The sequence below is a fragment of the Octopus sinensis genome, linkage group LG8 (assembly GCF_006345805.1).
Source record: "Octopus sinensis linkage group LG8, ASM634580v1, whole genome shotgun sequence".
Taxonomy (NCBI): domain Eukaryota; kingdom Metazoa; phylum Mollusca; class Cephalopoda; order Octopoda; family Octopodidae; genus Octopus; species Octopus sinensis.
In genome coordinates this window covers 13777203-13804316 of record NC_043004.1, presented here as the reverse complement: position 1 = coordinate 13804316, position 27114 = coordinate 13777203, and the positions used below count along the sequence as shown (strand labels likewise).

The 27114-nt window shown below is 38.4% G+C and overlaps 1 protein-coding gene and 1 long non-coding RNA gene across 4 annotated transcripts in view; one reads left to right on the top strand and one right to left on the bottom strand.

Moving 5' to 3' along the window:
• The window catches only part of LOC115214967 (ubiquitin carboxyl-terminal hydrolase isozyme L5), a 35465-nt gene extending 11917 nt beyond the window's left edge, over positions 1-23548 (bottom strand). For all 3 annotated transcript variants that reach the window (XM_036505259.1, XM_029784064.2, XM_036505260.1), the window contains exons 1-4: positions 23413-23548; positions 4885-4948; positions 2551-2656; positions 1223-1348 (exon numbers count right to left, since the gene is read on the bottom strand). In XM_036505259.1, the coding sequence (XP_036361152.1) occupies positions 1223-1348; positions 2551-2656; positions 4885-4948; positions 23413-23488 (372 nt within the window). In that variant the 5' untranslated portion in view covers positions 23489-23548. The remainder of the gene's footprint in view (positions 1-1222; positions 1349-2550; positions 2657-4884; positions 4949-23412) is intronic.
• On the top strand, positions 20940-23628 carry LOC118764494. The gene is made up of 2 exons (XR_005000306.1): positions 20940-21122; positions 23388-23628. It is a non-coding gene; the product is annotated as an uncharacterized LOC118764494 (long non-coding RNA).
• The last annotated feature ends 3486 nt before the right edge of the window (positions 23629-27114 follow it).

The following is a 27114-nucleotide window of genomic DNA, read 5'->3' as shown; positions in this document are numbered from 1 at the left end:
TGGAGAAAATAACAATAAGATAAACTATTTCTTTGTGTCAATCCAAACATTGAACAAACAAGAAAAAACAACAACACAAGGATGTGGAACAAGTACTGTGTTATTGGACACTCAGGAAAGAATAGAAAGGAGATTTCATGTTTTGAGTGGAGCTCTTCATCAGAAATATACAAAAAGTCCAAAGAAGGGAAGACGGAGAAAGAAAATCGCTGACGATACAGACGCGATCACATTGAAATGACAGGAAGAGAATGGTTGAAGAAAAAGTTCTTTCCAAGACAGGAGAGTGCAAGAGAAGGAGGTATGTGTGTGTGGTTGTGGCTGTTTATGTATGTGTGTGGTTGGACTAGTGTCGATAAGGTCGTAGGAAGAATTTATAGTAATACAATGGGTTTCTTTCAGTTTCAGTCTACCAAATCCACTCATGAGGCTTTGGTTGACCTAAGGCTATAGTAGAAGACATTAGCCTGAGGTGCCATGCAGTAGGACTGAACCTGGGTGCATGTGGTTGGGAAGAATTGCCTCCTACCACATGGTAACAAAAGGGTTAATGTTGGCCTGTATCCTTTGACCTGTGCATCATGGGACACCTTACCAACAATTCGTGCTCCCCTGGCGAAGGTTTCAGAGTCACTGATGCACCTTTCCACAACAAGGACTGGGCCTAGTGGTGAAGTGAATAATGTAGTGTGAGTTAAAATGTCTGGAAAGGCAGTAAGGCCAAGGCTAGAATACCTCTGATTATAAGTCTGCTCAATCAAGGCTGAGCTGGGAGTTAAACAACAACATCAACAACAAAATATACAGTAAAACCTTGCAGCACGAGTGCCTCATTGTACAAGTAATTTGCTGTACGAGCCGAGACCCGTGGAAATTTTTGACTTGAAATACGAGCAGAAATCTGCAGTACGAGCACACAAATCACCCCCTCTTTAAGGTAATGCAGTTAATAAAACCAGTTTATATATTTCTCTTGCATTCTCTTTTTTATAATTGTCAATTTACTTGTAACTACACCATTTCTGTTTTAAAACCCATAAAAAGTCATTTTTGAGTGGTTTTTGAGAGCAGGAACGGATTAATTATATTTTAGTTAATTTCAATGGGGAAAATTGATTTGTAAAATGAGTAAATCGTAAGATGAGCTTGAGTCATGGAATGAACTAAACTCGTACTGCGAGGTACCACTGTACTTGAAATGTAAGAGGAAACAATTACTTACAGCTGGGTCAAAGTTTTGAACAAACTCTTTGAAAGACGTCAAGGTTTCTCCCAATTCCAGATCTTCATGTTTGCAGTTGAGCAAAATACTGAGAATAGCTTGTGTTGCACATGCGTTGTTAATTACCTGCAGGAGCACAATCAAAATGAAATAAAAACAAGCAAAGAAAGTAAAATAAAATAAAATATATATGTATGCGTGAGTGAGTGTATGTGCGTCTGTGTGTGTTGGGCCTCATGGAGGCAAGGTAGCTGGGTTCCTTTTGAGTGTTGGACTTCACAGAGGCAATGACCAAGACCTTTGGCGTTGTGTCATGCTTGAGAAGAAAACCCATCAAGCCGAGCAAAATTACAGACATGGCAGACACTGGCATCACGCAAATCAGCACTGATGTCGCTGGCAAATCCACTCACAAGGCTTTGGTCAGCCTGAGGCTATAGTAGAAGACACTTGCCCAAGGTGCCATGTAGTGGGACTGAACCCAGAACTATGTGGTTGGTTAGCAAGCTACTTACCACACAGCCACTCCTGCACCTATATATATTTATATATATATATACATACATATACATACATATATACATCATCACCATTGTCATCATTTAATATCTGCCTTTCATGCTGATATATATTATATTTACAGAGCAATGAATTGACGACAATTATTTGTGAAGAACATTATTGACTGTAGTTATCTAGTGTAGCAATTTAAAAATGATAATAACAGAATCAGTAATATAGGTGATTGCAGGCTAAAAAAAACAAAAACATTAAATAGCTGAAGGATTAAAATTAATCAAAGGACATACCAAGTATGTCTATCTGCTGGAAATAACAGTCAAAACCCTTATTTAAATCACCAAAATACACTGATAATAACGACAGAAGTCAACCGTCCGAAGGCAAACGAGCTAAACTGATTCTGGCTGCCAATGATTCCGTACAAAATGTATCAGTTGCAGCACAGACTTCAGCGTGACAGGTTTGGAGCTCTTTATCATGGTAACGCAAGCTGAGGAAGGTGAGGCTATTATGCCAGTCCAGAAACCGGTCCATGTGAGTCCAAATACTTGAAGGTATGCTGAGACATCGTCTTAGACCATTTGCCTTCGGACGATTGATTTCTGTAGTTATTATCAGTGTAGTATTTTAGTGATTTAAGTAAGAGTTTTGATTGTTATTTCTAGCTGGTAGACATACTCAGTAAGTCCTTTGATTGATTTTAATATATATATATACATACATATGTATAGAGACATGCATAAATATAAACATATATACATACACCCATATTGTGTGTGTGTGTGGGTGTGAGAAATTAAACTTACTTGTTTAGCAAAGAATATTTGGTTCAGTCGATTGTCTCGTACAATGGAGCCATCTGGTTCTGTCTCAGGTACCCATTTGAATAGAAAAATAAGTCCATGGACAGGTCTGCAACAGATGAACATTTAATAACACAGCTTGGAATGAAATGCTGGGAGATATGAAATCTGACTTTATAATAGTCCAGACATATAAGAACATCACTATTAGGTCTAAAAGACTGAGTAAGTTTTCAGCTACTTTCTCTAGAGCAACAGTTCCCATAATGGATTCTTCTATAATTAAGATGATGTCAAACCACATCTAGAAAGACATCATTCCATTATTCTTAATGCCATTATTTGTGTTTTCATATTTTGAGAGAGAGAGAGAGAGAGAGAGAGTGTGTGTGTGTGCCCATGCATGCATGTATATATGCCATAAGGACTGCAAATCTAACGGAGGCTTCAAAAGACATTTTAAGATCCACAAAGATGAAGACTTAACTGCAGCTCTTGGTGGTCCAAAGCAGATATGCAATTTATGTGGGTGTCTTTTCCAAAAACTTTGCCCAGTTTAAAAAGCTGCATCAGACGCCTTGATAAATCTAAGTACAAGAGGCGGTCAGACTCTGCATAAGGCGCAGACAACCACCATGCATGCATGTATGTATGTATGTATGTATGTATGTATGAGCGCATATGTATGTATGTACATATACAGCTAGATGTACAAACAAAAGAAAAGAGCAGTCAATATGAAATTTAAATTTAGAGTTGCATTACAGTAATCCTTCAACTATCACGGGTGTTATGTCCCAAACATATCAGGACAATTCCCCCCAACAACTACCACTTGGTTAATTACCCCCTATCCAATATATTAAGAAGCTTTAAATCATCATCTGTTGTCCTCAGGGGTAATTGTCCTTAGTGGAAAGGGTTATTGTCCGTGGGGGTAAATATCCTAGACTCGTCCCCAAACCCTCTGCAATAGGTGAAAATCCATCCAAGAAGTAGAAACAGTACTATACTGTATATTTTTTTTTCATTGTTTTTATAATTTGTATATATTTATTTTATTATAAATGCAAAACAACACCACGGAGGAATCGACGTAAGCCGAAGTAAGAAACCGTGTTAGGTGAACCACGATATGGTGACGTCGAGTTTCACAGGTACAGAAAACACATCTTATTGTTCAAATAATGTGGTATGGGATTATGCTGAGAATGCAGGGTGGGTAGCAGGGGAAATGGCTCCAAGGAGAATAATAATTGGTAGCATAGTCATGCTAGACACACACTGAAACGCAAATGCTTTAAAATAAAACGTTTTATATCATAAAACCAGAGAGGATTACAGAGAGATCAGTATCAAAAGGCATTAACCTTTTAATATTCAGATTATTTTGTCAAACTTAATGCTCTTTAATTCATATTGTTTTTAATTAATCACACATCATTTCATGGCTTCAAAATTTCGATGATGTGATTGAAAATTTTATAATGACATTGAAGGGTGTGACAGGCTGGATCTGGCTGGTTAGAAAATAAAACAGGTAGCATATTTGGGCTGCATATGGCCAGTTTGAATGCTAAAAGATTAACCCTTTAGCATTCAGATTTTTCTGTCAAATGTAATCCTTATTCATTCACATCATCATCATCATCGTTTAACTTCCGCTTTCCATGCTAGCATGGGTTGGACAATTTGACTGAGGACTGGCAAACCAGATGGCTGCACCAGGCTCGAGTCTGATCTGGCAAGGTTTCTACAGCTGGATGCCCTTCCTAACACCAACCACTATGAGAGTGTAGTGGGTGGTTTCACTTGCCACTGGCATGAGGGCCAGTTAGGCAATACTGGCAACGGCCACGCTCAAATGGTGTTTTTTACGTGCCACCTGCATAGGAGCCAGTCCAGCGGCACTGGCAATGACCTCGCTCGAATGTTTTTTCACGTGCCAGTAAGGCGACACTGGTAACAATCACGCATGAATGGTGCTTTCTACATGCCATCAGCACGGAAGCCAATTAGCTGCTCTGACAACGATCATGTTTGGATGGTGCTCTTAGCGCTCCACTAGCACGAATGCCAGTCATCGAATTTGATTTTGATTTCACTTGCCTCAACAGGTCTTCGCAAGCAGAGTTTAGCATTCACATTGTTTTAAATTAATCATGTATTATCTTGTAGCTTTGAGATTTTATTTTTAGAATGACATTGTATGGTAGGTGTGAGAGATCAGATCTGGCTGGTTTGTACATAAAACAGGTAAAATATTTTGACCAGATACAACCGATTTAAATGCTAAAGGGTTAAGCAACAAATTTGAAAACAACAAAACTTCCTTACTTTAAATTTTTGAAACTGTCAGAATCTAAGCTCCATATCTCTTCCACCTGAATTCCTTTGACACCTGTGAAAAGAAAAAAATATAATTAATAAGGAGGATTAATGTCATCTCAATAGTTTGTCTTTTATAAGGTGCAGGCATGGCAGTGTGGTTAAAACAGCTTGCTTTATAACCATGAGGTTTCAGGTTCAGTTCCACTGTCTGGCATCTTGGGCAAGTGTCTTTTGTTACAGTCCCAGGCCAACCAATGCCTCATGAGTGAATTTGATACGCGAGGGTGCTGAAAAGTTCCTGGTTTTAAGGGTGTAGCGAAAGGTTTGGTTGGAGTTCTTTTACAGGGCTTAGAAAACCTGAAGGACTGCTGTAATAAAATCTGAATCTGAGAGGGAAATATGTTGCATAAAATCATAATTACTGATCCTACTGTATTTTATTTAACCTAAAGCCAGTAACTTTTCAGCATACCTTCGTAGATGGAAACTGTGCAAAATCCAGTTGCATACATACACACACATCATCATCATCATTATTCAATGACTGTTGTCCATGCTGGCACAGGTTGGACGGTTTGACTGGGCTGGCATGCTGGATACCCTTCCTAACGCCAACCACTCAGAGTGTAATAGGTGCTTTCACATGCCACCAGCACAGGTGCATAGCACACCTTAGAATTTAGGCACATCAACACGTAGGATGCCAGGAATGACTAGGTACAATAACATTGGGTACGTAGTCAGGTAAAATAACCCTGTATTGGTAGGGTACTGTAGTTATGCTGGTGTGTTTACGTCCCTGTAACTTAGCGGTTTGGCAAAAGAGCCTGATAGAATATGTACTACGCTTACAAAGAATAAGTCCTGGGGTCGATTGGCTCAACTAAAGGCAATGCTCCAACATGGTCACAGTCAAATGACTGAAACAAGTAAAAGAGTAAAGAGTGAGTGGCAAGTAGCTTGCTAACCAACCACATGGTTCCAGGTTCAGTCCCACTGCGTGGCATCTTGGGCAAGTGCCTTCTACTATAGCCTCAGGCCGACCAAAGCCTTGTGAGTGGATTTGGTAGACGGACACTGAATGAAGTCTGTTGTATATATGTGTATATATATTTGTGTGTCTGTGTTTGTCCCCCTAGCATTGCTTGACAACCGATGCTGGTGTGTTTACGTCCCCGTCACTTAGCGGTTCGGCAAAAGAGACCGATAGAATAAGTACTGGGCTTACAAAGAATAAGTCCCGGGGTTGAATTTGCTCGACTAAAGGTGGTGCTCCAGCATGGCCGCAGTCAAAATGACTAAAACAAGTAAAAGAGTAAAAGAGTATGTAAAATTCACACCCAAAAGTTTTCAAAATTACCGATATGGCCAGGGAAAAAGGTTTTCAATTTACCACAATTTCACTTATGGTTAGATTTTATTAAATTTTCATTAAATAAAAATAATTTCTATTTAAAGGTATCACATTAAAAGCTATTAAAATTACAAAGTGCTTGTGTTGTCTTCCAGATAAATAAAATGTTTTGCTCACTCAATATACCCTCCCCTTCCTTTGAGGAGGTCTGTCTGCTTTACTCAGTCACCATACCCTCCTCTGCCCCCTAAGTTAGCATTCCAATAAAAATAAGTAAATGAAAAATATGACGCTGATTGCCTGCTAGCATCTGTGAGTGTGTGTGTGTGTATGTGCGCGCGTACGTGTAACTGCATGAGACTGTGTTTAAATGTTTGTATGTGTAGGTAAGTGTATGAGACTGTGTGTTTGTGTGTCTTCACATAACTGTGTGAGACTAACCAGAAATAATCAGAGGATTATTTCACAATTTGTGAGCAGACAATAGCTGTATATGTATACATGCATACAAAATGTATGTCTTTTTTCAACGGAAAAATTCTAAAAAAAGATTCTGGAAACAACCTACTCATGTAATTTACGCACACACTAAAGTTTATTTTTACTTTTGCAAAAAAAAGTGTGTAAATTACAGTATTTTCAATTCGGTTTCTGTGCCTGTCATCACCTATGGTCACGAATGTTGGGTAATGACTCAAAGAATCATCATCCTCACCATTTAGCATCTCTCCTCCATGCTGGCATGGGTTGGACAGGTTGACTGAAACTGGTAAGCTGGAGAGCTGCACCAGGTTCCAATCTGATTTGTAGAAACCATGTTCTACAGCTGGATGCCCTTGCTAGTGCCAACCACTCCAAGAGTGTAACGGGTGCTTTTTATGTGCCAGTTACACGAGACCGACATCGGCCACAACTATACTTTCACTTGGCTTGACGAGCCTTCTGAAGACGATTGTTAATACAAGCAGCTGAAAAGGGGTTCCTCCAAAGGATATTTACTCGAGAACATTCAACCTTGTAAAGTTTCTGAGCCAACAGAATAGTTTGAATGATACCATGTATATTTTTACATTAGGCTACTCAACACTAACTTTTCTTGTATCAATAACAAACTTTTGTTCTGGATTTACAAATAAATTTTTAGCTAAGGCAGGGAAGAGAGAGAGAGAGACTGAACAAGCATTCGATTTACTGATCAGACTGGATTTAAGCCTTGTCAGGTCTGAGGGACATCGTTTTTGGTAGACCACTCTTACTAAGAAATTAGAATACACAGCAAATCACCAAATCTATATATCATGGTCCATTTATTGTATTGAATTAGAACTGAAAAAGTTATACATGCATAGAGAAGCTGCTATATATAAATTCAAATATAAATATGCATAGATATATAAATGTTAAACAAAAAGTTAACACGTTATCAATCAATACAGAAAGATTAAATCCATCTGTCAATGCAAAGGTTTATCTCAGCTAAGTACAGTAATTTTTACCAACTTACAATTCTATGTCCTACACAGCAGTATCTAGAAAAACCTTTTTTGTTCTTTTTCCAAAACATGGCATCTGAAAAAATCTTTAAGGAATTCTTCAAACTGCATCATCTTCAGGACACTGTTCTCTACATCCAATGGGCACAAAGTACGTAGTTCAACAGTCATTAGTAAGTCATGGAATTCAAGTAATTCTTTATCGGTACCAATTTGCTGAGTGATATTTTCTGTGAAGAACTAGAGACCATCATGCATGAATATATCATAAGAGTTGCAAAAAGTGTTGGTAAAGTACCAGCAAGCCTGTTATCATCGGGTAAAATTGTCAGTTGAGATGGAATGAAACATCTGAGCTTGGATAATGCTATGAACTGGACAATTGGACCATTTCTTATCTGCAAATATTATTAGGATCAGCACGCTGGCAGAATTATTAGCATATAGGACAATGTGCTTAGCAGAGTTTCTTTTAGCTCTTTACATTCTGAGTTCAAATCTCGCTATGATCAACTGTGTCTTTCATCCTTTCGCTGTCGATAAAACAAAGTTCAAGTCAAATACCAGGGTCAATGTAATCAACTCCTCTCAACATTGCTGGCTTTGAACCTGCAATGGACTGGTGTACAAATTAAGGGGAGAGCAGGGATCTCAGTCACATGTACCAAAGAAACTGGGTAAACAGCCTTATGGGTTCGAATGCACCAGAAAAAAAAAAAATCAGATAGATTGCATAAGTTTATAATTTCAAACACTAACTGGTTCCACATTGCATTCTTGTAAAACTATATAAATGGCTCTGAAAGTTCTATATCTGAATTTTCTCTGGAGAAAAGGATCAACTACCTCTTAGACCGAGTGATGAGGGATTCACATCATAAATGTTTGTTCCTCCCCTCCTTGGTCTGTCAGGAGTTGCTTTATATAGTCTCTGCTGCCACATGACTTCAAGTTTCAATGCTTTACAATCATCTTGAAATGATTTCAAATTTATCCTGACGAAACAACTGGATCCACCATTTTCTTCATATCAATGTCAGTTCCTTGAAAGGCTTTAGATGAATTGGTGACCTGCACAAAAATTAAGTTACTTCCAGCTTTACACCTCATTTCAGGTGTTTGCTCCAAGTCACTTTCAGTATCTCTGAAAGTATTTTGAATGCAGTTGTATCCATCCAAGAGAACTTCAGTAGCATCAACTCTTGCTAACAAGGACTTCACAGTTATTCTGCTTCTATGTTCTTCTGGTCTTCATTACAGCATATCGATGCAGGTAAAAAAAGTATATATATATATGAATTTTGTAAGATGCCACCACAACTAACAGTTTAAATACAGCAAGAGTCAGTTGCCCATCCAACAAACAATGAAAATTGTTGCTCACATTCCCCCAAGGACTGTCCTCTGTATTCTTCTCAATTAATACTTTTGTTTTCTAGAAATTATAACAGAGATGTCAATACTTTGTGTCACTCAGTCTGAAAGTTAAAACATTCTTACATCTGGCAATGATTGTTAGATGGTTAACAAGAGCCAGATCTTCTGTTTTAAATTCTGTGACAGTATTTTGCCATCAATATAATAATTTCTTAATAGACTGCTTGGCAGTAAGTAGGATTGTTTACCATTTTCACAATTGCCAGATTGTTTATGATGAATCATTTAAAGTGGAATAAACTGTCCAACAAGTTCCATATGCTTGGATCTTGCGAGCTCTTCACTGTCTCTAAATCCCAGGCCTCTCTCAGTTAAAACAACCATCCTGGTTACAACAAAGTACAATACTTCAGCTCTGTATTTCTTATTTCACTGGACTTACAAAAGCTAACATTCCAAGCATAGAAGAATCTATGACATCAGGTTTCTTATTGAGGGTTACTTTTTGCCTTGCTTTTTTTTTTCAGTCATTAGAACCATTTTCACAGGAAAACCTGTCATCTTGGCTGAACATAACAGTGCAACAAAGAGCTGTGACCCTTTGACAGCAAGTAGAGGTCCACATTTTCAAATTCAGCTTAACAATGCCATGCTAGTGTAAAATATGAAATTCCTGATAAAATAGCAATGCCTATTTTACATCAGTTGACATCAGCTTGATTGATGGAAAATCTGAGAAGCAAAGGCATATTTTGTCATGCCATAAATAGTTTTAACCAAAAAAGGAACAAACATATCTCTAACAGAAAACCCACATGGCTGGATCAGGTTCACATGATGCAGTTGTATCCATCCAAGAGGGCTTCAGTAGCACCAGCTCTAGCTGACCATGTACTATCTAACAGGAACTTTACAGTTTGTGCAAGTTTTTTTCCTTCCAAAGTCTTAAATTGCATTGTCCATATCTGAAGTGTGTGCAGAATGTGATGACCCACCAAGGCTTCTCTCGTTTTCTGCATAGGGACTCTCAAGTGCAGGTATTTCAAAAGGGATATATCATGCTGGTTCTTCACCATAAGCTGCCATGATGTCCATTTCCAAAGTAGACAAAAACTTTTGCCTTTATAAGGCCTTCTATCTTTGTCAATACAACAGTATCTTTTCATTCCTTTCTTTAGAAGCATCTCTTTTCTGAGCCCCAGGTATCTGAATTCTCCATGGTATATTGGATCTTTAGTGAGAAAATATAATCTGAAAAAAAAGCAAAAAAACAAGAAAATAATGTCAAAAATAAGGGTGGGGGCGGGGTGGGGGGGCGTGGGAGATTAGGCCTGTATGTAGCGATCCATGGTATGAAAATGTCATACAGAGGAAAATTTTAATATATATAAAAAAAAATTTATTTTAAGTGAAACTAATATTTAATCATTATATTATATTGGTGGGGGTGGTTTTGGAAAGCGGGCCTGAGACAGTTAGCCCTTATAAATCCACCACTACCTGCTAGACATAGTATCCCTCAGGTTGTATCTTTGTGATATGGAAAAGAATTGACACAATTAATGTAATCTTAGACACACCCAAAGATAAAATAAGTGGGATGCTCATAGCTTGATCACCTTTTAATCAAAGATCAATACAATCAAGACTGTCCTATCAACTTAATAATGACAACATTAACAAGTTAGATCATTTAAAATTGTCACCTTAATCCTTTAACATTTAGTTTATTCAGTCAAATATAAAGGGAAAAGAACCCCTTTGGTCATGAATGACTGTGGATTGCATCTAGAAAGTTACCCTCTGAGGCACAAGTGCGATCAAGGTTGTTTTTATGGAAGGCCAGCAGTCGCTAATGCATACCAGCCTCCTCTCTCCATGCCACCAATGTTATCCAAAGGAAAGGCAAAGACCGATACAGTTTAGCACCAGTGACATCACAACTCATTTCTACAGCTGAGTGAACTGGAGCAATGTGAAATAAAGTGTCTTTACTCAAAGACACAACACACATTCCGGTCCGGGAATTGAACTCACTACCTCATGATTGTGAGCCTGAAGCACTAACCACTGAGCCAGGTCAAATGTTTTCAAACATTCATGCATCATTTCATAACCTCAAGATTTCATTGATACGATTGTTGATTTTTAGAATGACACTGTTGGGTAGGTGTGAGAGGCTGGATCTGGTTAGTTTGAACAGAAAACAGGTAGAATGTTCAGGCCAGAAATGGCTGGTTTAAGTACTAAAGGGTTAATGTGGTTTGATCTGAGAGTGATAAAAGAGTAGTCATCAGGGTTAGATGGCTCGTGTTATTGGCATTTAAACAGGCCATATCTGGCCCCAAATATTCTACTTATTTTATGTTCAAACTGGCCAGATCTGGCCTCTCACACCAACCCTACAATGTCATTTGGAAAATAAACAATCATCATCATCATTATTGTTTAATGCCCACCTTCCATGCTGGAATGGGTTGGATGGTTTGACAGGAGCCAGCCAGGTAGAAGACTACCCCAGGCATCAAGGTTTTTACAGCTGGATGCCATTCCTAACACCAACCACCCTACAGAGTTGAGTGCGTGCTTTTTATGTGGCACTAGTGCAGGCAAGGTCAGTTTTGGCATGGTTTTTACAGATGGATACCTTTCCAAAATCTTGAAGCTATAAGATAATGCATGATTAATTCAAAACACTGGAAATAAATCATCATCATTTAATGTTCATTTTCCATGCTGGCATGGGTTGGACAGTTTGACAAGCAAGCCAAGAAGCCACACCAGGATCCAATCTGATCTGGATGCCCTTTCTAACGGTAACCACTCCAAGAGTGTTGTAGGTGCTTTTTACGTGCCACTGGCACAGGAACCACTCAGGCAGGCCTAGCATCAGTCACATTCAGACTGCTTTTTACTTGCTACCAGCACAGGAGCCAGTCGGGGTGGGGCCTGAAAGAGTAATCTAAATACTAAAGGGTTAATACCAGATCAGCCCTATGAGATGCTGAGAGTCAGTCAATGAGTAGGTACCATGTACAGATCCATTCTTTCAATGGTACCATGATTCTATTTAGTGAAAGATTATACCTGGTTCTAGGTACAGTGCCACTGCACAGCACCTTTGGCATGTGTCTTCTGCTGATGTCCCTCATCTTGTGAGTGAATTCATTAGATGGAAACTGTGTGGAACCCCATCATATGTATATGTGTGTTCGTTTCTCCTATGCTGACAACTGGTGTTGGTTTGTTTACATCCCCATAACTTTGCTGTTTTGTTTAAAGAAAGATTACATCACAACAGTTGTTTAAGTGTAGGTTAAAAAGGTAAAGGTACCTCCTCGAGTCATGCCGACTCATAAGGGCCAGCTTCCCGGTCTCCATGGTGCATATATTCCTCACCTAGATGGGACGGCAGTTCATCCCAAGATTACTCATATTTGCCAGCTGAGTGGAGTGGAGAAATGTGAAATGAAGTGTTTTGCTCAAGAACACAATGCATATCGTCCAGTCCAGGAATTGAAACCACAATCTTACAATCATAAGTCCAGCACCCTAACCACTAAGTCACATGCCTCCACACATCCAGGTTAGCCCTATGCTACATAGTTAGTCAGCTGAATGACAAATTTCATTTACAGAGCCATCCTTCTATAACCTTCACTCTAGATAGGGGACTAAACAACAAAATGGGATATCATAATGGTGGTTGTTTAGCCCTAGGCCAGCTCAATGCCATAGATTAGCAACCCTTCATTGATCGATTATTCCAAATATACTTTGACTGCTTAGAGTGGTGGTTCTCAACCGAGGTCCATATAAAATCTGGCAGGGTGTCCTTGCAAGCAAAATAGTAAAATGGGGGTCAACAGTAGTATTTTAAGGGCCCATATAAAATTTTGATTTAGATGTATTCATTGCAAGAAACAGGTTTCTTCTCCTAATGTTTTATTTAGTCCAATCTACACAAGTTAAATGTCTGAACAACAGAATAGGAATTTTGAAAGACTTCGTTGTTCCTATTTTAGTGTCCTTAGTGTGAAATCTTTTGTCACACATCCGGTGACCTCTTCAGTGGCTCTCCATCCTACAGATCTCCTCCTGTCCTGTTTAGTCTAATTTTAAAAGAAGCATCTATAAAACTAGTTTTTCACTCTAGCATTCAGATTATACTGTCAAATACAATGCTTATTTATTCACATTGTTTTGAATTAATTATATATTAACATGTAGCTTCAAAATTTCAATGATGTGATTGTTTATTTCTAGAATGACATTGTAGGGTAAGGTGTGGGAGGCTGGATTTATCTAGTTTAAACACAAAACAGATAGAATATTTGAGGACGAATATAGTCAGTTTAAATGCTAAAGGGTTAAACACTGAATGGATCTGAGGGTCCACCAGAATAAGATAGTAATCAGAGGGATCCATAGTGAAAAAAATGACTGAGAACCATGGTCCAAGAGGGAGAACAGAGAAACAATACCGATATAATTGCAGCTGTTGTTTAGCTCCAGCGGAGCCCTATTATCTAGAGTGGTTGGTTAAGTAACTAAGTGCCATTCACAGAAACATTATTTCAGATACTCCTTAACTCTATCGGTGGATTATATTGAACAATGAGAGACCACAGTGGCTATTGTTTTTAACTCTGGATCAGATCTAAGCAACATAGTCAGTGCCTTTCATAAGTTCACTGTTCCAAATATACTTTGTCTCTACTTAGAAGAGAAACTTTGAAAACTTACATATATATTATATATATATATATACACTCACACACACACATATATATATACATACATACATATGTATATAGAGAGGCAAAGGCAAGGCTGTGTGGTTAAGAAGCTAACTCTGCAACCACGTGGGACATCACCCTGAAGGGCTAGTCGAACAAATCAATCACAGTAATTAATTTTTTTTTTTGAAGTCTGGTACTCATTCTGTCAGTCACTTTTTGCTGAACCACTAGGTTGCAGGGATGTAAACAAAACAAAACTAGTTTCCAAGTGGGATGTGACAAACACAAACATATACTAAACAATTCTGTATATTTCCTATCATTAGCCTGAATTATATCAGAGTACTAATAAAGTGGACCTGCCTGGATTCCAGATCCCTATTCCTTTACGTCATACATACATACATACATACATACACATATATAGTCAACAGATGAGATTTGGAGATTCTTTTCTACTCTAGACACAAGGCCCAAAAGTTTTAGAGAGAGGGCCAGTCGATTAGATCGACCCCAGTATGCAACTGATACTTAATTTATCTACCCCGAAAGGATGAAAGGCAAAGTTGACCTCAGTGGAATTTGAACTCCGAGCGTAAAGACAGACAAAATACCGCTAAGCAGTTCGCCCAGCGTGCTAACGTTTCTGCCAGCTTGCCACTTTGACTTGGAGGTTCTTGGTATAGAAAACACTTAGCACTCAAATTATTTGGACTTAGGCACCGAAGTCTTTATGAGGGACCAATTCCGCCTTTAAACCTCTCTGTATCATGATCTGAAAGGTAAGATTTTTTTATCTACCCTGACGATGAAGGCTCATTTTACCCAATGTTTATTTGCTTCCATTAGGGCCTGCATACTGTGGTGAACTACATCTACGAACATTGTGATGGATCTCTGAGCTCCCAAAAACAGGTGTTGGACTTATAACACCATATCTCATCCCCTTTAATTTTCTCTCATTTGTATTCTGCGTAAATTTGATCTATTAATGTAAATGTCTATATATTTATACCTGAATATTCATCGTCTGAAAATCTTCAATCTTAATTTACATTATTTACATTTGACGGATATTTGTCCTCATCTTGTTACTTGTTAAAATGTTTCAGCTGATATACCCTCCAGCCTTCATCAGGTGTTTTGGGGAAATTTTAAACCTCGGTTCTCATTCCTAGGGTATTTTTTCGATATTATTATCATTATTTTTTTTACTATTATTATTTAGGTCACTGTCTGGAATCGAACATGGAATCTTGGAGTTAGTAGCCCACGCTCTTAACCATTATGTCATATGCCCGTCAAATGTAAATAATGTAAATAATTCCTCATCTCTTAAATATAGAACTGTATCTTCAATCTTTGTTTTCTTTCTGCTTACATGTTTATATATATATATTCTTTTATTTGTTTCAGTCATTTGACTGCAACCATGCTGGAGTACTGCATTGAGGGGTTTTTAGTCGGACAAATCGACCCCAGGAATTATTCTATGTAAGCCTAGTATTTATTATATCGGTCTCTTTTGTGGAACTGCTAAGTTACGGAGACATAAACACACCAGCATCGGTTGTCAAGCGATAGTGGGGGAGGACAAACACACACACACACATATATATATATATGTATATATATATACGACAGGCTTCTTTCAGTTTCCGTCTACCAAATCCACTCACAAGGCTTTGGTTGGCCTGAGGATATAGTGGAAGACACTTGTCCAAGGTGATATGTAGTGGGACTGAACCCAGAACTGTGTGGTTGGGAAGCAAGCTTCTTACCACACAGCCACACCTGGGCCTGTATGTATATATCTCTTATTATAAAAGGCAGATTTTATCTGCCTCCCTTTGGGAGTTATACAAATCTACAATATAGCATTTCTTCAATTACAATTTACCTAGCATTTTTGAGAGTACAATGCATCGCGTCATGCCAGGTCCAGTTTTTAAAATTTAAACTCCAATTAAGCAAAATTTACAGAAAACTCACATTCTGGTGTGTGTGTCAAATGCTTTTCTTAGTCTGGTTTACACCACACGCAAACGCACACACACAGTGGGCAACGAATAAAGTGAAACTAGATGTAATATTTGTTTCTCTCTATCACGCTGATAGATACATGAGTAAAATGTATGGGAAGCTAACACATAAGTGTGAGTGAAAATGTTCTTGGAAGAGAGTAAATAGCCAGAGATAGTGATTTGAGGAAGACTACATTAAATAACCGTAGTGGCTTGTGTTAGTAATAAAGTAAACATACACTCATACATACATACATACACACACACACATACATACACACAAACATACACATACATACATACACACACACACACACACACACACAGTATTGAAGCTTGAGAACAATCAGATACATTTGCAACACATCTGTTGAAAATATTATTGTTCACACACATACATATACATATATACATACAGACAGACAGACAGATAGACACACACACACACACACACACATGATCCAGCATGGCCACAACCTCAAGGCTGAAACATATAAAACAATAACAGAATATAAATGTGTGCATGTGTGTGAGAGTGTGTGTGTATATGTATGTATGTATGTATGTATGTATGTATGTATATATATATAATAATGCGGTTTTTTCAACAGCTTGAACTAAAAGTCAGAGGGGAATGGGATAAACTACTTATATTAACTTGCTATAAAAGCAGGTAGTAATTTTATCTTGTCCTTATTCATAGTGCAAGTTTTGAAGAGTGCATTTCGATTTTAACAGCTATTTTTTTCAAACCTATATTGGAACAGCCTAGAAGACGAGCCTCATCATGAAAGATCTGTAGAACTCGACAAGGACATCCTGAAAACCCTGGTGGAACAAAATCTCATCGTAACTGTTGAGGAACTAGCAGAGAAGCTTGGATTTGGTCATTCAACCATTCATTGAGACCTGTGTGCTATCGGAAAAGTCAGCAAATTGGGTCAATGGGTTCCTCACGAACTTTCCGAGTCTAATTGCATGCAGAGAGTGAATGTATGCTTTTCTTTGCTGTCACATCTCACCACTACTGCGCTATGTATATCTATATATATAAAACTGTAGTTGTGTGAGTGTCTGTCCCCTTCGATTTAGATTCCCAACTACTCCCACATTTTGCGGTGCAGTTTAACCAAATTCGGGTAGCTTATAGTCGTGATTCATATCGAGCCCGTCTGAGTATTAGCGCGCGTCTACGATGAGTCGACGATTTTAAAAATAATTTAACATCATTTTTTATTCCATTTTAATGCATAATTTTTCGTCTGTCGATGGCGGCGGAGTTGGTGTCCACGCTCACACCTGCACCTGTGGGGAAGGGAGTGCAAGGAAATCAACGTCGTAATGCGTTGTCAAGGAGACCAGAGTTCTTTTAGAACAACGACTTCATGACTTGAAGACACCAAAACAGAAATGGCTAAGAAAGCGTCTACATGAGTCTACGATTTAAAAAAAAATTTACCATCGTTTTTTTTCCATTTTAATGCATTTTTTCGCTATTATATAAGGGAAGTAACTCTCTAAAAATTTCTACTGCTAGTATATATATAAATATATATATTTGTATATCAAATGCAAGCTGTTATATTTAATTTCTTTATGCGCGTAATTGCCTATATATATATATATATATATATATATACACACACACACACAAATATATACACACATGCATACATACATATATACACATACAAGCATCCACAGATTTTCTGTCCAGCAAATTCATTCACAAGGCACTGGTTTGTCTAGAGCTACAGTAGAAGACACTTTCCCAAGGTGCCGTGTAGTACGACTGAACCGGAAATCACATGGTTACAAAGTGAGATTTTTAAATGCACATCCATGTCTTTGTAAATAAAAGTGAGCAGAATCTGCACTTGCGTAGCTTAAGAGGGGAAAACTGGTGGTGTTGGTGGCTGGCAGGAGTTAATAGACCAGACCCATGATCAAAGCATTCTACCCACGTTCCTTCTACTTTTCCTTACATGTAAGAAACTTGGAATCACTTAATTTGGAGTGTTTTTTTTTTAAGATGGTAGGTGGGATTCAAAGATTTGTCAGCTAGTAGCAGGACAAGGGGCGATCCTGTAGTGTTTCTCAAAAGGAAGCATATCAATATTTTGATGGTGTGTGTAGGATACTTCAGAATGAAAAGGAAATAACAAGTGATTAGAATTAGCAATTCAAATATCTCTCTCTCACTGAGACCTTTGGAAATATGCTGTGCTTGGGAAGACCCAGCAAACCAAGTAAGACCATAACCTGTGTAACCAGCCTACTTATGCGCTGAGGCAAGTGAAATCACAATCAAAATCAAATTCGCTGACGTGGCCAATGACCGTACTGCCTGACTGGCACCCGTGCCAGTGGAATGTTAAAAGCACCATCAGAGCGTGATCATTGCCAGGGCCACAGATTGGCTCCCATGCCAGTAACATGTGAAAAGCACTATTCAAGCGTGATCGTTGCCAGCGTCTACTTACCGGCACGTAAAAAACAACATTCGAGCGTGGTCGTTGCCAGTGCTGCCAGACTGGCTCCCGTGCAGGTAACATGTAAAAAACACCTTTTCAGCATGGTTGTTGCCAGAACCACCTGACTGGCCCTCATACTGGTGGCACGTAAAAGCACCCACTACACTCTTGGAGTGGTTGGCATTAGGAAGGACATCCAGCTGTAGAAACTGCCTGATCAGATAGAAACTGTCCAACTCATGCCAGCATGGAAAGCGGATGTTAAACGATGATGAGAACATCGCTGTCTTCGTCTGCCGAATAAGGCATTTTTTCCCCAAAATACGCCAGCTAAACTAAGTTGTACTGTCTATTAGTCGTAAGACACCCACTGTTTTTGACCTGTTTTTACTATTATTGTTTTTTGTATTTTATATTCGTGTGGCATTGTCCATTTTTCTGTCCCTGTTTCGTATACATTCGATCCTTTTTCCAAGAAATCTAATGCTCGTAGCTTAGTTATTCCTTGGGGCTGGCCGGATCGACGCGATCTCAAGATTAATCAGCCGAAATTGCTAGGATGATCTGGTTCTTGACTGAAGATTGAAGGCTTTGAATGTCCCGTCCGTGTTTTTTGTATCGTCTTCTAAATGTTTTACGTTCTTGTCCCAGTTTGTATTTTTCTACATATAATATAATTCTACATATAATATATATAGCTCTTTGGCCTTATATATATATGTATATATATATATATAAACCAAATAAGACCATAACCTGTGGTCTATGCCAGGAGAGTAACCAGCCCGCTTATGCGTACCTTTTCCTTCTTTGGTCACTAAACTCTGCTTGCGAAGACCTGTTGAGGCAAATGAAATCAAAATCAAATTTGATAACAGGCACCCAAGCTAGCGGGATGCAAAGAGCACCATACAAATGTGATGGTTTGGCAGAGTGGCTAACCGGCTTCCGTGCCAGTGGTACATAAAAGGGCACCATTCGAGTGTGATCGTTACCAGCGTCGCCTTACTGGCACTTGTGTCCGTGCTAGTAGGGTGCCAGGAGCACCATCCGAGTGTGATCATTGCCAGAGCAGCCAACTGGCTTCCATGCTGGTGGCACATAAAAGGGCACCATTCGAGCGTGATCATTACCAATGTCGCCTTACTGGCACCTGTGCCGGTGGCATATGTAAAAAGATTCGAGCAAGGTCATTGCCAGTACCGCCTGACTGGCCACCGTGCTGTGGCACGTAAAAGGGCACCATTCGAGCGTGATCGTTACCAACGTCGCCTTACTGGCACCTGTACTGGTGGCATGTGTAAAAAGATTCAAGCGAGTTCATTGCCAGTACCGCCTGACTGGCCCGTGCCGGTGGCATGTAAAAAACACCCACTACACTCTCGGAGTGATTGGCGTTAGGAAGGGCATCCAGCTGTGGAAACTCTGTCAGATCAAGACGGGAGCCTGGTGCAGCCATCTGGTTCACCAGCCCTCAGTCAAAATCGTCCAACCTATGCTAGCATGGAAAGCGGACGTTAAACAATGATGATGATTATATATGCGAAGGTGTGGCAGTGTGGTAAGAAATTTTACTCCCAAACACAAGGCTCCTATTTTAATCCTGTGTAGCACCTTAGGCAAGTGTCTTCAGCAGAGGTAAAGAATGTGTACACCACCCGTTTCCGTTTTTTTTTTTTTTTTTTTTCAGATTTCTATGTTTCTGATATAGGAGAATATGATTTTGCCCAAAAACCATGTTTTCAAAATTTTTATTTCCACATCACCACACCACCCCAATTTCCTAATTTTTAACTTTAAAAACATATTTTTTGTTTTTAATCCATGTAGAAAAATAGAGATTAAGAATCTGGGAATTTTCTTTTTTTTTTTTAAACTTTTAATTTTTCTTTAAGAAACACTCAATGTTTGAAAAGTTTTAACAGTTTTGTGACGACCGAGTGTCTTGATACATTCTAATGAAAATGTGACAGAAAGAGATAATGCCACTCTCTCTTTGGAAGAGAAATTAATTTTTGGTGGAGGTGAGGAAGATATTTGTTTTATTATCACAATTTTCACAGCTTCCACCTGTAATCAACTATTTTGCTAATTCTGACTTTTTTTTTTTTTGTTAATGTTGTCACAAAACTGTTCTAACATGATCTGAGACTGAACCTGGACAGAAAGACTTCCACCCCCATCCCCCCAAATTTGTTTATTTTTGGGGCCAAAAATACCCGTTTTCGGATACGGAGATTCTGGAAAATTGCCAAAAATCGGCATTGTGAAATTTTTCGCCCCCTCAACTTCTTCAATTTTGACTTTTTTCCCCAACACTAATCCTAAGTACAGAAATGTTTTGAAATTTTTGTCCGAATCATGATGTCTGTATTTTTCTGCATATTTAGAAAAAAAAATTCTTAACAAAAAGAATTTGTTTTCAGAATCATAATCTCCATATTTTTCCGCCTATTTTAAAAAAAAAAAAAAAAAAAAAGAAAAGTGAAAAAAGTTAAAAATGAAGGGGTGGGAGTAGTGGTAATTTAGAAATGGCGATTTTTGCCAATTTTTGTGTAAAAAAAAAAAATTAAAAATTAAAAACAGTGGATTTAATTTCATTTTATACAAAGTTTGACACTAATTTATATAGATAATTGTAAACATAACTTATTTATGAGTAAATTTTCATAAATGTTTCTTTTGGGCATTCAATACAACAGATACATGTGCAGAGTTGTTTGGAGCTTAACAATCACGGCTGGGGACCACAAGTTTTACTTCTTTTGGAATCCAGAAAGGTATGTACAAATAACTTCTTTTGCACACACATAAACACCAGGTAAAACTTCAGTATGAATTATAAAATTATAGCTCACTTTCATTTGAAATGACCTTTTTTTTTTAATTTAGAAATTCATATTTGTGATGAGCATATTAAGAAACTTTATCCCTCCAGCATTGTTTATTTTTTTCCTAAAATTTCTGTTTTTAATATAGGAGATTAAGATTTTGCTCAAAAAAAAATTTGTTTTTTGTATAGGAGATTAGGATTTTGCTCAAAAAAAAAGTTTTCAAAATGTTAATAACCCCAAGCAAATCGACCCCAGGACTTATTCTTTGTAAGCCTAGTACTTATTTTATCAGTCTCTTTTGCTGAACCGCTAAGTTACGGGGACGTAAACACACCGCCATCGGTTGTCAAGCGATGTTGGGGGGACAAACACACACATATATATACACGACAGTTTCCGTCTACCAAATCCACTTACAAGGTTTTGGTCAGCCCAAGGCTATAGTAGAAGACACTTGCCCAAGGTGCCACACAGTGCAACTGAACCCAGGACCATGTGGTTGGTAAGCAAGCTACTTACCACACAGCCACTCCTGCGCCTAACCAAAAATTCTTCAAGGTAGTGGTCCCAGCATGGTCTTTAATGACTCAAAAGACAAAATTTGTCCTTGTCTTCTCAATTAAATCGAAGTGGGACAAAAATGGTTAAGAAACATTGCGTTAGAACAGGGGTTCCCAACAGGGATTCACGAGTAAAAAATTGTAATTTGTGGGTCCGTATATAAACTTTGTTTACTAGACGTACCTGTGTTTATTGAAATTGTCAAGATTTGTATTTGGAATTTATGTTATGAATATAACGAAATTGTTTCATTGTTAGATTTTACTAACCTACAAGCAAATATTTTATTCCAAAAATTTATATGTGCATATATGGGGTCCACATTTGATAAGATATTTCTCAAGGGGTCCACAAGCAAAACAAGGTTAGGAACCCCTGCGTTAGAAAGTCCGTCATTGACTACGTCGGTTGTCTTAAAGATAGCACCAGAAGGTGCAACATGATTCATTGAATATCTGTGTAAATATCGATGAAAGGGCTTCGGGATGAGCACTCAATTTTACTGTCATGAATGTCGAACCAGGCCTCATCAGATTATATAGCTGTGGTGGGTGGAAACTGTGCGGAGTCAGGTAATAACACATGGGTTGTTTGGCCCTAAGACAACCCGTATCGGGCAGACGTTTGATCGTATATATTTATTATTATTAAGGTGGCGTGTAGGAAGAATCGTGAGCACGTCGGGAAAGATGCTTAGCGACATTTCGTCCGGCGTTACGTTCTGAGTTCAAATTCCGTCGAGGTCGACTTCATCTTATTTTATTAGGGTAGAAAAATAAGTACCAGTCGAACACTGGGGTCGATGCAATCGACTAGTCCCCTTCACTGAACTAGCTGGCCTGGGGCCAAAATTTGAAACCAATATTATTATTTTAATTTTTCCTGTTAAACAATTGCCTGCCGTCCTTTTACAAAACGGTGAGGAAATTGCTTGGGGGTCATTTGACTGCTATGTTTAGAAAGTTAGGTGACCACGTAGAAGCACTTGAAAAAACATCCTGTAATGTAAGTGGGGGGTTGGTAAATTAAATTTAAAAAGAATAAGAACCAGCGAATGAGGGTGACAGCAGAATGCTATCGACACGGCAGATGGAGAGAGAGAGAGAGAGAGAGAAACAAAAGAAAATACGTTCGGATGAGACAGCAGTTTTCACAAACGGCGCTATATACAGAGACATAGATAAAGAATTAATACCTATGTTGCGAATCAAAAACATTTGGGGGGTAACAACGATAGTAACACATTCGGTAGTCTAGTTAGGTCTTCACGCGATAGTTTTGAGGAATCTTCTGTTAGTACAGTGAAAAACCGCTCTCAAATGAGAATTAAGACATATGCTGTTGTTAATAAGGAATTAAGGACAGACAACGGATGAATGTAACATGATTAAGCAAAATGTACGCGTGTATATATACATACATATATATATATATATACACACATACATACTATTCATACGGTATTTATATGTGCTATTTACACAGATGTGAAATTGGGAGAAAGGAAGAAAAACATAGAAGCAGAGAAAGAAAGTGAATGTATGAGAGAGAGAGGGGGAGGTGCTGTAGTATTTACTACACATGTATCAGCATAAATGAAAAACTTTGAGCATGGATATTGAATAAGTCGTCGCGTTTTTGATTTTACAGAGACGGTTTCCAAAGCACCACTTACCGAATCCTCGAATCAGTTCAGTAAATACTCCCGGATCACTTTCTATTAAACACCAATCTCCGGCAGTACCTGACATTGTTACAAATTAAGATTTGAAAATTTCGACGGAAGTAACAAGTAACCGGAAGTAGTATTTTTTTTTTTTTCTGCTAACGTACGAAAACTTAAAATGTAATAATTGTGTAAAAATTAAAATAAAAAAACATGCGTGTCGAAGATAAAGCTTTATGAAATATTGTTTATGATAATTTATAGAATATTTAATTTTGATTATATAACTATAAATGTGTTTTAAAAATTAGTTTCAATAATCTATGTAGTTTTTGAACTTATTAAATCAATACTTCGTATTTCGCTAATAGTAATTTTATATCAACCAAGAATATAACAAAAACTGTTGTACGCAGCAACGGAACGAATTTATTTTACGTGTAGAGTTTTGAAAACGCTGACGGGCAAAATTAACCTTCACCTTTTTGAATTCAAAATGTGTAAGGGACATAACTGAATTTCATTTGATATTTTCTCCGTTGCTCTACCGATTAATGAGTTTCTGAACGAGTTTGTTTCATTTCTCTTTTCTTTATACAAAATTACGGAATCATTTAATTAGATTCAGAAAATAATAATTATGAACTTGTATTTTTTATCCGTTACTCCTTTCAAATTTTGGATTATGGCCAAACTGGGGCACCACTTTGAAGTGTTTAGTCCAGTCGTTTTCAACAATTTTTTGCCTATGGATCGCTTTGATCGCCTATTTTATTCTACTGGGCCCCATAGCCATTCAAAGTATATTTTAAAAATCTTACTCTTTATAATTCAATATTATTAAGATATAAGGCGGCGAGCTGGCAGAAACGTTAGCATGCCGGGCGAAATGTTTGGCGATATTTCGTCTGTCTTTACGTTCTGAATTCAGATGTGACCGAGGTTGACTTTGCCTTTCATCCTTTCGGAGTCGATAATTTAAGTACCAGTTGTGTACTGAGGGGCGATCGAATCGACTGGCCCCCTCCCCCAAAATTGCGAGCCTTGTGTCTAGAGTTGAAAGGAATATCATTGAGATTTAAGGCGGCGAGGTGGCAGAAACGTAAACACGCCGGGCGAAATGCTTAGCGGTATTTCGTCTGCCGTTACGTTCTGAGTTCAAATTCCGCCGAGGTCGACTTTGCCTTTCATTCTTTCGGGGTCGATTAAATAAATACCAGTTACGCACTGGAGTCGATATAATCGACTTAATCCGTTTGTCTGTCCTTGTTTGTCTTCTCTGTGTTTTGTCCCTTGTGGGTAGTAAAGAAATTGGTATTTCGTCTGCCGCTACGTTCTGAGTTCAGATGCGACCGAAGTCGACTTTGCCTTTGATCCTTTCGGGGTTGATAAATTAAGTACCAGTTTAATACTAGTTGCTGATGTTGCTGCTTGCTGTTGCTGTTGAGCGAACGGTCTTCGTCCCAGAGTTCGCAAGATGGGAGAAGTCCGAAACGTGGTCCTTTGCTATTCGTAAGACCCACAGAAGAGAAAGCAGGTCAACCCCCGACACCGAGAGCATCGGCGAATGGATGAATGCGCATCCAGGCTCAGCGGTTGCGTAGGAAGTCGGGGACAAGAAACAGGAAGAAAGAGTGAGAGAAAGTTGGGGCGAATGGGTACAACAGGAGTCGCCACCACCTCCTGCCGGAGCTTCTTGGAGCTTTAGCTGTTTTCGCTCAATAAACACACACAACTCCCGGTCTGGGAATCGAAACCGCGATCCTCCGACCGCGAGTCCACTGCCCTAACCACTGGGCCATTGCGCCTCCACTGATGTTGCTGTTGTTATGCATGCTGATGTTGATGATGTTACACACATACATAAGCTGAGAGGAGTAACGGTTTGATGCATGAGCATAGGCTGCCCTACCACGGTACCGAAAATTCATTTCACATCGGCTTAAGTCCATAAACTATTTCCTGTGCTATCCTCAGGTAACAGACATACACAAACGCGCCCATGTATCACATACGGCCTGTACGTTTGCTAAGGAGAGGAGCTTTCTCCGTCCGGGTTGCGGATCCGTGGAACAAGCAGCCAGACGAGATGGTGAAGATGCCGACGACCGCTTTGTTCAAAGCCTCCCTTGACCTCAAGTGGCCTGAACTCTTAACATGAACACCACCTTGTACTTAACTCCATGTCCCCCTACATGGCCTTGCTATTTGCTTTTGAGCCAAATTAACTAACTAACTAACTAATTAACTAATAAGCAAAAACGAAGCTATACTAGAAGACACCTGTCAAATATATGATGCTGTGAGATCGAACCGAGAACGACGAGGTAATGGAAGCGAGATTCTTGATCCTACTTGATCCTATCTTGGCATGAAATTACAAACTTATAAGGACATGCGTGTGTGTGTGTGTGTGTGTGACCTTTTTTCATTTTTTAAAATCTTTGAATGATTTTGTCCCTTCAGGTGTGAGAACAAGCTTTTAAACCACTCCGTATTTTTGTCTACGCTGTCGAATGTAACCTTCTTCTTATAAGATTATAGGACGTAATTTAAGGGCACTTTGGCTGCTATTTCTAAAAGGTAAGCAGACCACGATGATGTTCCCGCATTGGATCGAGTTCAATAATCGCATAAATTATCGGTATATTAAAAATAATTATCTAATCGATTTTAATATTCTCGTGTTATTGGAGAAAAACATCACTAAATATGAAATTTGAACACTCATCTATACTCTCACCAGTCTCGGATAAATGTTTATTTTTTACAATATTTTATAGAGTATGAAATCCATTTACTCATTTAGAAATATGATTAGAAAGTAATATCAGAATTTGTTCTAAGGGACATAACTCTGCTTAAAATTTATGAGTTATCTTTCTTTGTTTTGTGGGAGTTAACTCTGCAGATTTACTAATATATTATGGTGTTTAACATAACGTGTCGCAATTCATTGTTTCACATACAACTTGTATGTTAATCATGAATTGTGAAAGCAAAATCAAATTCAGTGAAATTACGATAGAAAGAACGTAACTAAATACCGTAATGAACTTTATTCAGATTTCTGCCGTTTCTTTTACTCTGCAGTTTCATATATTTTCCCATTTAGTGATTAAATATTTTCAAACTAAAGACTGCTTTCTTGATTTTCATTAGGTTCCTCTCGGTTGTATTTTCAGATTCCATCTGGAATAACATCCGTTTGATAACATCCATTAACATCCATTGACAGTAAAATGATATGTAAACTGTGTTTGGGACTCTGTTACTCTTTTACTTGTTTCAGTCATTTTAGGGCCAAATTGGGAGAGTTTTTTCTTCTTCTAATTATGAATAGAGATATTATGTGTAAGTAGCCATAACTGGACGATTATAACTGAGCTTTAAAGCAGACAAGAAACCCACAGTATTTAACAGATCTTTAAGGCAGCGAGTTGGCAGAAGCGTTACCGCGCCGGGCAAAAATGCTTAGCGCCATTTCATCCGTCTTTATGCTCCGAGTTCAAATTCCGCTGAGGTCAACTTTGCCTTGTGCCAAAATTTGAAATGGTTATTTTTAGAACCTAAGTTCAAATCTCTGGCAGAATCGTTAATGCACCAGGCAAAATGCTTAGCAGCATTTCCTCCATCCTCACATTCTGAGTTCAAATTCTGCCGAGGTCTGCTTTGCCTTTTATCATTCGGTATTGATAAAAATAAGTGCCA